The sequence below is a fragment of the Pseudonaja textilis genome, unplaced genomic scaffold, assembly GCF_049901715.1.
Source record: "Pseudonaja textilis isolate UNSWEBS1 unplaced genomic scaffold, rPseTex1.2 PTEXSCF23, whole genome shotgun sequence".
In the NCBI taxonomy this organism is placed as follows: Eukaryota; Metazoa; Chordata; class Lepidosauria; order Squamata; family Elapidae; genus Pseudonaja; species Pseudonaja textilis.
This window is the reverse complement of record NW_028262868.1, coordinates 42,634-54,187: the sequence shown is the minus strand read 5'-3', so window position 1 is coordinate 54,187 and position 11,554 is coordinate 42,634. Positions and strand designations below refer to the sequence as shown.

The 11,554-nt window shown below is 62.0% G+C and overlaps 1 protein-coding gene across 1 annotated transcript; it reads left to right on the top strand.

Annotated features, from left to right (window-relative positions):
- Positions 1 to 3,656: 3,656 nt before the first annotated feature.
- On the top strand, positions 3,657 to 10,821 carry ACHE (acetylcholinesterase (Yt blood group)). The gene is given in 8 exon segments (XM_087919028.1): positions 3,657 to 3,871; positions 5,319 to 5,413; positions 6,785 to 8,027; positions 8,030 to 8,186; positions 8,188 to 8,313; positions 8,929 to 9,022; positions 9,024 to 9,096; positions 10,660 to 10,821. Coding segments are annotated over 6 exon segments (1,815 nt in total). The 5' UTR covers positions 3,657 to 3,871; positions 5,319 to 5,413; the 3' UTR covers positions 10,782 to 10,821.
- Positions 10,822 to 11,554: the final 733 nt, after the last annotated feature.

The following is an 11,554-nucleotide window of genomic DNA, read 5'->3' as shown; positions in this document are numbered from 1 at the left end:
CGGGAAGTGAGAGGGAGCGACGAAGAGGGGAGGGGTATCTTTTTCCAGGAGCCCCAAATCTCCACACACCCCCTTCCCTCCCCCTCCCCACCAGACTCCTGCAGACCGTCGGGGATCCCGTGTGGGGGGGGGTGCTTGGTCTCCTGGGAGGAAGGGGCCAAGACCAGCCCCCTCCCCTCCCCTGGCTAAGGGGACTTCTCCTCCTCCCCCCTCCTCCCGCCCCGGCGGAGGAAGGGGGCAAGGCTCGCGAGACGTGGCCGCGGCCGCGCGGGGAGGCAGGGCTGGGCCGGCTGGGCTGGGGGGGGAGGGGGAGGAAGGGGGGAAAGAGGAGGGGGGGGGCGCCACCGCTGCCACCGCCGCCACCGCCCGCCCGGCGTCGCAGACGCAGCCCAGCCCGCGGCAGTGGCAGAAGCAGAGGCGCCCTCCTCCTCCTCCTCTTCCTCCTCCTCCAAGGTAACGGGGTGGCGCCTGTGGGGGGGGGGTGGGGGGAGAAATAGTTCCCAACCGGGTTCATGACGACCCCCCCCTCCCTCTCCCCGCTTCCCTGGGCGTTTGCTCGGGGCCTACAGCGAGACCCCCCTCCCCTCCCCGTCCGGGAGCCTCCTCCCCTCCCTCTCGCCAACCGGAGCGCGAAGTGACCAAGCGATGGGGAAACCTGGGCTCTCCCCCACCCCTCGCACCCCCAACCCCTCCCCCGGGCCGGAGACTCCCCACGAAGCCCGGCAGGGGGAGTCCCCCTAAGGTTTCCCCCTGGCTCTGAGCCTCTAGGAATATGCAGAGCGCCCCGGAGTCCTCCTGGCGCAGGTCGAGGCGGAGGGTGGGGTGTGGGGGGGTTGGTTGGAGGAAGACCCGGGTTTTTTTGGGGGGTCTCCCGTGCAGGAGGGACACCTTGGCCGGGACCCCTGGGACTGACAGCCCCCCACCCCCGAGCCACCTAAGCCGAGGAGGCCAAGAGTTCGCTTGCAAACCCCCCGCCAAGCCTGTCCCGCGGCCAACACAGCAGCTGCAGGAAGCGGAGAAAGGGGGCAAGGGGGGGCCGGCAGGTCTATTAAAAACCTGGACCGCCTCCGGCCGGACAAGGCGAGCGAGAGGCTTCCAGAATCACCCAGACTAGCCGGGCCCCCTCCTCCTCCCCCAGCCCTTCCACGCATGCTCCGGCTGGACACACGTGGGGCTGCTCGGCGCCTTCAGGGGTCTCCAAGTGGCCTAGCGTCTCCCCTCCCCCTTTTTCCCCTTCCAGGGCTCCCCCCAGAACAGGTGGGGCTGAGGCGCCTCGGTTCCTCCCAAGCGAAGGATGGGGAGTCTTGGGGGAGGGCAGGGGAGAGGGCAGGGGAGGGTTGGCCTACTGCAAGGCAAGGGGCCTTGGCCCAAAGGGAGCCCAGGTGGGGCTGGGGGCTGCAGGAGAGAAGGCCCCGTTGGAGCCCCCTGGCCCAGCAGTGGGACGCTCTGGCCTACATAGGGAGAGATGATAGATGAATAGAGATAGACAGGGACAGTTAGATGGTGGATGGATGGATGGATGGATGGATGGTAGGTAGGTAGGTAGATAGAAAGATAGATAGATAGATAGATAGATAGATAGATAGATAGATAGATAGATAGATAGGCAAGCAGGCAGGCAGGCATAGTTAGATGATGGATAGATGATGGATAGACAGACAGGCAGGCAGGCAGGCAGGCAGGCAGGGATAGATGATGGATAGATGATGGATAGATGATAGGTAGGTAGGTAGATAGGCAGGCAGGCAGGCAGGCAGGCAGGCAGGCAGGCAAGGATAGATGTTGGATAGATGATCGGTAGGTAGGTAGGTAGGTAGGTGGTAGGTAGGTAGGTAGATAGATAGATAGATAGATAGATAGATGATGATAGATAGAGGTAGATAGATAGATGATAGATAGATAGATAGGCAGGCAGGCAGAGTTAGATGATGGATAGATAGATAGATAGATAGATAGATAGGCAGGCAGGCAGGCAGGCAGGCAGGCAGGCAGGCAGGAAGAGATGATAGATAGATGATGGATAGATGGATGGATAGATGATAGATGGATGGATAGATAGATAGATAGATAGATAGATAGATAGATAGAGGCAGAGATAGATAGATGATGGATAGATGATAGGCAAGCAGGCAGGCAGGCATAGTTAGATGATGGATAGATGATAGATAGATAGATAGATAGATAGAGAGAGAGGCAGGCAGGCAGGCAGGCAGGCAGGCAGGGATAGTTAGATGATGGATAGATGATGGATAGATGATAGATGGATGGATGATAGATAGATAGATAGATAGATAGATAGATAGATAGATAGATAGCAAGCAGGCAGGCAGGCATAGTTAGATGATGGATAGATGATGGATAGATGAGACAGGATGGAGGCATAGATAGATAGAGGCAGGCAGGCAGGCAGGCAGGCAGGGATAGTTAGATGATGGATAGATGATAGATAGATGGATAGATAGATAGATAGATAGAGAGATAGATAGATAGATAGATAGATAGATAGATAGATAGATAGGGAAGCAGGCAGGCAGGCATAGTAGATGATGGATAGATGATGGATAGATAGATAGACAGGCAGGCAGGCAGACAGGCAGGGGATAGATGATGGATAGATGATGGATAGATGATGGATGGATGGATAGATAGATAGATAGATAGATAGATAGATAGATAGATAGGCAAGCAGGCAGGCAGGCATAGTTAGATGATGGATAGATGATAGATAGATAGATAGACAGACAGGCAGGCAGGCAAGCATGGAAGGCATAGATAGATAGTTAGATGATGGATAGATGATAAACAGGTAGGTAGGTAGGTGGAGAGATAGATAGAAAGATAGATAGATAGATAGATAGATAGACAGACAGATAGATAGATAGAAAGAGAGAGAGAGAGAGAGATGATGGATAGATGATGGATAAGTAGGTAGATGGATGGATAGAGATAAATAGATGATAGGTAGATAGATAGATGGATAGAGAGATGATAGATAGAGAAGCTGGACCGGCCTGGCTCAGCTTTTCAGGCGCTTTTCTCGGCCCGAATTCCCCTCCGCTCCCTTCGCAGCACCAGCTGGCCCGCTTCTCAACAGGCTCCTGTTCCCAGGTCAAGCATCCTCCCCCCACCCAGCCACCCACCTCTCTCTCTCTGCTCTCTCTCACACACACACACCCTGGGCCTCGAAGGATTTTATCCTTGGATCAAATTGCGAAGAGGAAATCTCCTCCGCTCAACCCTTAGAGCAAACATTCTTTGCCCCCATTCTTTGCCTTGGATGTCCCAAGTGCCCAAACTGAAGCCCCCACCCCGCCCCGCCTCTCCTTCCTCAACTGCCCCCACCCCTCCCTTGGGCGGGGGTGGGTGGGGGTGAGCCTCCCTCCTGCCCCAAGCACAGGCGGCCACGTCTTCAGCTTCTGCGAAGGAGGGACGGGCTGTGTGTGCTCTCGACACACCCTCTCTGCCCCAAAAGACTGCAAGGGGGGGAAGCAAGTCAGACCTGTGGCTTGTGACGGCCCCTGGGTGGAGGTGGTGGGGGGCTGGGACTCTCAGCAGCCACCCAAGAGAAGGGAGAGGCGCCCCTTTGAGCCCCATGTGCGTGTCCTGGGTGGCTGGGCGGGGCCTCCTTGGCTGATGTGGCTCAAACGGCAGCTGCCATGTCTCCACACCAAAGGGCCACCGGTCACGAGGCCCGGCCTGCCCCCACATTGGAGGGCTTCGCTCCAGAGCCGCGCTCTCCAGTCGCGCTCCGTCGTCCTTCCCTCGCCGACCTGCCCGCTCCCATCCCTGACGGGTTGGCCTGAGCGAGGACGGGCGCCCGCCAAGACCGGCCCGCGGGCCCGTCACCTGCGGAGCGCAGGCACCTGTCGCGGTAATCCCCCCGGGAGGCTAACGGAGGGTCCCCGTGGAGACAACAAACCCCCTCCCCACTCCCCACCACCGTCTGGGCTCCTCCCTTCCCCTTGCAGCCAGGCCGGCCTCTGCGGAGGACTTTGGCCACCCGAGATCGAGGCGCGTAGGAGGGGAGGCTGCCCACGGGAGGGGCCCTTCCTAGGGCCAAGGCAGGGTTTGGGTGGCGGGACTGTGGGGCAGGAGGTAGCCAAGCTGCCACGGGTCAAAGCCAGCCCCTTCCTTGTGGTGCTGCCAGCCCAGGAGACAAACACGCTCAGGTGTCCGGCTCAGTTTTCAGCTGCTAATCCATGGGGAGGAAGGGAGGGAAGAAAGGAGGGAGGGGATTCCTCTCCTGACCGATCCGTGATGACAGCAAGGATGCTGGCGCTGCTGGAGCCTTTTCCCTGCCTAGCCTCGCTGTGGGGGGGGGGAGGCAACAGCTGCTACCCCCCCTTCCCCCTCCCCCCCTTGCCTGAGAAGCGTCTACTTTGACCCCCCATCCTGGGCGGATGTCCGAGGCCTCAAAGGGGGGACCCCCGTCTCTCTCTCTCTCCTTTGAAAGACAGTGCCGGGCCAAGAGGGGGGGCACTTCCCTTGGCACCTGCTGGGAGGCCCACTACACACACACACACACACACACACACACACCACACACACACACACACACACACGTTTTGTCTCACTTACTGGCCCCCTCACCCAGGCCCGGTTTATTTCTGACCCGAGTTCTTTAAATAGCCCAACAGCTGCCGGGCAAGGGGCCTACAGAGAGGAAGTGAGGAGGGAGGGGTCCAAACACCCCCCCCACTCTGCTTGGAGGTCTCCTGTCCTCCCTCAGCCCGAAAGGAGCCAGACCCAAGCGAAGCCCACCCCCCCCCCGGGATGAGCGGTGGGAGGGAGTTGGCGCTAACGGTGCTTCGAGCTTCCAGCTACCTACTACAACCCTGCTCCCTGCGGGAATCCAACCCCCCTCGTCCCCCCGAACCCCTTGACCCCAGGCAGTGCAAAACTCTACCTGGAAGATGGCTTAGCCGCCCCCCCAAAAACACCCCTGGCTGCATCCGCCCTTCCCAGTATCCTACGGCAGGCGGGAATTCTCTCCCCGTCACCCCAGCGGTTCCGGCTAGAAATGCAGCTTTGGACCGATCCTTCAGGCGGGCGGGGGGGGGGTGATCCTGTTCACTCTGATCCTGTCCAGCGGCAGCCAAAAAAGCCCCCCCACCTCCCCCACCTCACACCGCGGAGAAGCCCCTCCCCACAGCAGTCCCGCTTCCTGGCCTCGCCAACCGCCTTTGTCCGGGACTCCCAGGCTAAAAGAGGCCGTAGCTCAACCGGTGTGGAGCATTCTTTGCAAGCAACCTTTGGGGTGCGGGGGGGCAAGGTGGGGGGGGCGCTCTCTCCACCGGTTCCCATGCCCCCTTTTCCAGGGCTCCGGCAACCGAGGACGTCTAGAGAGAGGCCCGCGGACGAAGACGCGGAAGGGACCCCCCGCCTGTCTACGGAAACGCGCTCCGCCGTTTGGGTAGGCTGACTCCACAAGGCCTGCTTTGATTCTCGGGGGAGGGGGAGGTAAAACATGCCTCTCCCCTCCCCCTTCTGAGACCCACAAAAACTCCCCTGCGGAGCCGGAGGGTGGATCCCTGGCGGTGGTGCAGGGGGAACTTTCTGAAGCCATTTTCTCCCCTCCCCCCGGTCTCTGCGGAGGCCCCACCCAGCCCTTCCACCAACCCCAAGAGTGGGGGGGCGCCCTCCCCACCACAGCACCCCAAAGCCAGTCCCCTCCCACAGCCTGCTGGCAGAGGAAAGGGTTCAAGTGTCCCAGGGAAGCAGAGGCTCCTGGGACAGAAGGGGGAAGAAGCATCCTGTGCCCACTCCCCACCCAAATGGGGGCCCCCCGATCCAGTCCTTTTGGGGGGGGGAGTGTCTGTGCCCCAAGAGCCAGCGAGGGACACCATCGACCAGGTTGGAGACGGCCCGGATGACGTGAGAGAATAGGTCCGCAGAGATACAGGTAGGCCGTTTAGCATGTGACAACACACACGCACACACGCACGTACACACCCTCCATTGCCCCCAAAAGTCACGCCAGAAGGGGTGGACAGGTAACCTTTCCCTGGCAAAGAGACGGATTCCTTCCAAACAGCCCCCCACCCCCCCATCCCCCCAAGCTTGGGAGGCGGAGCCCTTCTAGAAGCTTCTGGGCAGCCTTCCTCCCAGGCGGCGTCAACCCTGGCAACGCACCAAGAGCCACACGCAGCCCGCCCACCTTCCGTGGACGGAGAGCGACACGCTTTGGCTAAAGACTCCGCCGTGGGCTGAGACACACACGCGCACCACACGCACCCCGCCCGATCACCGGCCTTCCCTCTTCCTCCGTCCATCCCCTCCACGGCCAGGCCCTCCCGGGGCCTTAGCACCATGGGACCAGGGCCACGCACCTGGGACCAGCCCCTACCTGCTAGGGAACGGGACGTCTTCGATATAGGAAGAACCAACCGTCGATCAGCACACAACGGGGGGGACGGGGCTCCGTAAACTGGGGCTACCTTATCACTCCTTCCCGCTTCAACGACAAAGGCTGAGGATGGGTGGGCCAATGAACTGGCCCCGTTGGGAAGGGGGGGGCGTTCAATACTCCTTTTAGGAAAGCCGCTTTGTGACGCTCTCAGCAGCCTGGCTCAGCTCCCCCCACCTTAACAGTCAGTCCCTCTTGGGGGGGGTGGGGAGGAGGCCGCTCCTGGCTCCTCCTCCCACAGCCGCTGCTATCTGCCTGGATCTGATGGGCTCAGTCGCAGGCTTGGGCCGAGCTGATAGGCGACGGAAGGGTCTTTATCAGGTGGCCCAGAGCTGCATTTCTCACTTTGCCCCCCTCCTCCCCTCCCCCCACACACAGATGCCCTCCTACCAGCCTGGCAAGATGCCCGCGCCGTGGCCTTGGTGGTTCCAGCTTCTCCTTTGCATCCTGTCGTCCGTAGCGGTCTTGCCCGGCCGGGCAAGCGAGCTGAAAGTCTCCACCCAGATGGGCTGGGTGCGTGGACTGAGCCTGCCGGTTCTCGACGGCCACGTCTCGGCCTTCCTGGGCATCCCCTTTGCGGAGCCTCCCGTGGGCAGGATGCGCTTCCTGCGCCCCGAGCCGGTCAAACCCTGGCAGCACGTCCTGGACGCTACTTCCTATCGGCACGCCTGTTACCAGATGGTGGACAACAGCTACCCAGGTTTTCACGGCACGGAGATGTGGAACCCCAACCGGGGCATGAGCGAGGACTGCCTCTACCTCAACATCTGGGTGCCCTCCCCGCGCCCCAGAGATGCCCCCGTCCTGGTCTGGATCTACGGAGGCGGCTTCTACAGCGGCGCGGCCTCCCTTGACGTCTACGACGGCCGCTTCCTGACCTACACACAGAACGTCATCCTGGTCTCCCTCAGCTACCGCGTGGGGACCTTTGGCTTTTTGGGCCTCCCGGGCAGTCCGGAGGCGCCGGGGAACATGGGGCTGCTGGACCAGCGCTTGGCCCTGCAGTGGGTCCAGAACAACATCCATTATTTTGGAGGCAACCCCAGCGCGGTCACCATCTTTGGGGAGAGTGCCGGGGCCGCCTCGGTGGGCATGCACCTCCTTTCCACCCAGAGCCGCGGCCTCTTCCAGCGGGCCATTCTGCAGAGCGGCGGCCCCAACGCACCGTGGGCCACCGTCACGCCTGCCGAAAGCCGGCGCCGGGCGGCCCTTCTGGGAAAACAACTGGGCTGCCACTTCAACAACGATTCCGAGCTGGTCAGTTGTTTGCGCTCGAAAAGCCCACAGGAGCTGATCGACGAGGAGTGGTCCGTCCTGCCGTACAAGAGCGTTTTCCGCTTCCCCTTCGTCCCGGTCATTGACGGGAACTTCTTTCCGGACACCCCGGAGGCCATGCTGAGTTCGGGCAACTTTAAGGACACCCAGGTGTTGCTGGGCGTGGTGAAGGACGAGGGCTCCTATTTTCTGATCTACGGGCTGCCGGGCTTCAGCAAGGACAACGAGAGCCTCATCAGCCAGGCCGACTTCTTGGAAGGGGTGCGGATGGGCGTGCCTCACGCCAACGACATCGCCACCGAGGCCGTGGTGCTGCAGTACACCGACTGGCAGGACCAGGACAACGGGAGAAGAACCGGGAGGCCCTGGACGACATCGTGGGGGACCACAACATCATCTGCCCCGTCGTGCAGTTCGCCAATGACTACGCCAAGCGCAACAACAAGGTGTACGCCTACCTGTTCGACCACCGGGCCTCCAACCTGCTCTGGCCTCCCTGGATGGGGTCCCCACGGCTACGAGATCGAGTTTGTCTTTGGGTTGCCCCTCAACGACAGCCTGAACTACACGCCCCAAGAGAAGGAGCTAAGCCGCAGGATGATGCGCTACTGGGTCAACTTTGCCCGGACAGGGTAACTGGAGGGGGCCGGGGGTGCTGGTCAAGGAAGGGGGAAGGTAACCAGAGGGGACTGAACTGGGGAGGGGGAGCAGCCAGGGGGCCTGGATCAAGGAAGGGGAGGGGGCGAGATGGAAAGTTGGAGGACGCGGAGGGAAGCGGGAGACCCGGCAGGCACGGAACGCCGTCTTGTAAAAGGAGAACTTGACCGTTGACGGCAAGAAAACGAGTGTCCAGGTCTTCAGGCCTCCAACACAAACGAGAGACGGGCGAGAGGCCAACTTGGGTTGGCAGCTGCACCAGGAAAGGGGACTTCTAAATGGGGAGACCTCCTGGGAAGGCTTGTCCCTGCACACAGCTGCGTGATGACGCGCGTCAGAAGAGAGACCCTGAAGGTCTTCTAGCCCAACCCTCTGCTTAGGCAGGAGGCCTCCTTCTACGGGACCTCTGGTTCTAACTTGGAGACCGAAATGGGGGCAGGGCCAGAGGGAAGTTCTGGGGTGGAGCTGGATTTGGGGGATCTGGCCTGGGGAGAAGGGGAAGTACGATCGGGGCGCCCCGCACGGGGCTGAAGGGCAGCCGGGAGGCCGGCCTTGTCAATCGCCGGTCCCCCTTTCTCTCTCGTCCCAAGGAACCCCACCGACCCCGCCGATAAGAACGGGGCCTGGCCCACCTACACCGCCTCCCGGCCGCAGTACGTCCAGCTCAACACCCAGCCGCTGGCCCCCCCAACCCAGTCTGCGGGCCCAGATCTGCGCCTTCTGGAACCACTTCCTCCCCAAACTGCTCAACGCCACAGGTGAGCCCCCCGGAAGGGGGGGGAAGGGCTGTGGAGGGACGGGTGCCGGGGACGGGGAGGAAGGCCGCGTCCAGCCTAGCCGGAGGTGGGGAGAGAGGCTCCTCCCGCCTTCCTCTGGCCGGTCATGGTCCTCCACTGACCGGCCTTGGCGGCCCCTCCCTTCTTCAGGCTGGGTGGCCTCTTCTGCCCCCCGCAAACTGCCCCCCGCCTTGGGTCAAGACGCCGCCGTTGTTGGTTTCCCTCCGCTGAGCATCCTTTGAGTTGCTCAGGCCAGCAATTGGCCTCACCCACTCCACACACACACACACACACACACACAGCCCGTAGGGGCAGGGGAGAGAGGAGGGCTGGCTTGCACCCTTCCTTCTCTTCTCCCTTGTAGGTTTTGCAGCATTTACACCGCTGCCTCCTCTCTCTCCTCATGTCCTGAACGGCCCCCCCACCCCGCAAGTCTGGGGCGGGTGGCAGGAAGTGGTGCTGCCAGGAAAGGGAGCCCAGTGGCGGTTAGGGGGTGAGAGGAAAACTCGCCGCAGCTGCTCAGGGCACCGGTGCCAGGCAGAGTCCTGGAGGGGCAGGAAGGGGTGGGGGGGTCCTGGGACCCAGAGTATCTGAACCGCCCCCCACCCTGGCATTTCCACCTACCTGGGAAAGACCCAGTCTTGCTCTAAAAAGACTTTGGGGACCCTCTTGTGTAGGGAGTTTTCCCTGCGGCGGCTCCGCAAAGCACCGGAGCACCGGCTTTCCGGATGTAGCCAGGGCCTTTGGGATGGAGGGGAGGGGTTTTTGCAAGGACATTGGGCAGCGAGGGAGGTGGGAGAGGGCAAAGCGGGGTGGGGTGTGAGTCAGCCCCCAGACACCCACCCCCTCTCCGATGAGGTTCCTTCAAAGCTCTGGAGGGTGGCAAGGTTTCAGCCGGCCTTGGGACCCCTTCCCAGGGGACGGGGGTGGGGTGGGGGAGATTCCAGTCAGGGTGGGTGGGTGGGTGGAGAGAGTGGGGAGGGGCTGGACTCCCAGCTCTGGGAAGAGGAGGAGAAGAAGGGGAGGCTGCCGCCCCCTGCCGGCGGCCTTGCTCCCCGCAAGGAGCAGCCGCGGCTCCCCTGGCGTTTTCCCGAGGGCGTCTCCCGGCCCCTCCGGCAAACCGGCTGATGGTTCTGGGCCCCCGTGGCGGTTCGGGCCGGATACCTGCTGAACCGGGGCATGGGGGTGCAGCCCATTCTTCTCAGCTGGGAAACGACCCATAAGCCCCTTCCTGGCTGGGCTGGAGGAACCAGGGGGACGGGGGACGGACGGACGGGGGACACGGGGACTGATCCGCGTCTCCCAGCCAGAAGAGAAAACAATGGTGATGCCTTTTAGCTCCCCCTCCCCATTTCCTCCTCCCCAAAGCAGAATGCCCCCCACTCCAGAGGGGGTCTTCCACCGGGCCCTTCCGCCTGCCGACCCCCTCCTCACTCGATGGCCTCCCCTTAACCCTTCTCTCCCTGCTCCCCCCTGTGTCCCTGGATATTCGTGTCTCCCCTCCCCCTTTTTCTCTCTGCTGCCTCTCCCCCTCCCTTCCCCCAGACAACATTGAGGAAGCGGAGCGCCAGTGGAAACTGGAGTTCCACCTCTGGAGCGCCTACATGATGCATTGGAAGAACCAGTTTGACCACTACAACAAGCAAGACCGGTGCTCGGAGCTGTGATGGGAGGAGCTGGTATCGCCCCCCCCACGACGCCCCCTCCCCTCCCACGACGAGGAGCCGGGGAGGAGCCCAGCGCCAGCCGTCCCCCGCCCCCCAGCAGCAAGTTGATCTACTGCACCTTGGGGAGGCCGACCCCCCAAACACCCCCCCGCCCTCCCCCTGTCCAACCAGCCCCGCCCCCCAGCAGGGCTTTTGTAAATAATATTTATTGAAAAGAAGAAATCTATCGTCTATATCTATATTTGAACTGTATATAAAAGCCGGCGAATCCCCTCCCCCTTCCTCTGCTTTCTTCCAGTCGATCCCCCCGCGCCGATCGCAGACGCCGTCTCGCCCGGGGCTAAGCGCGGCTCTCCCTCCCCTCCCGGCGGACGATCGGGACCCTCCCCGCATGCCTGGCCGACGCTCGCGGACCCCTGTGTTTTGCCCCCCACCCAAAAATAAAGTTCTGGATCCCGAGCGCTGGTCTCTCTCTCTCTCTGCCTGGTTGCGCTGGAGGGGAGGGGAGGTGAGAGGGAGGGGCCTGTGGGGTCAAACCAGGGCCTGCGGGGGGTCTTGCGGGTGCCGGGGGCTCCTTCCTGGGCGGGAGGCGGGGGCGCGCATCCTTCCCCACGGGGACTGACCGATGTAGGGCTGGCGGAGGGAGGGGAAGCGGGTGACTGACTCCTCCCCCACACACCTGGGTTTGCAAGGGGGGAGAAGAGCGGCTGCAGGTGAAGCGCAAAGTCCTCCTCCCCCCTCCACACTCCGGAGCCTTGGGTGCGAATCCCCGT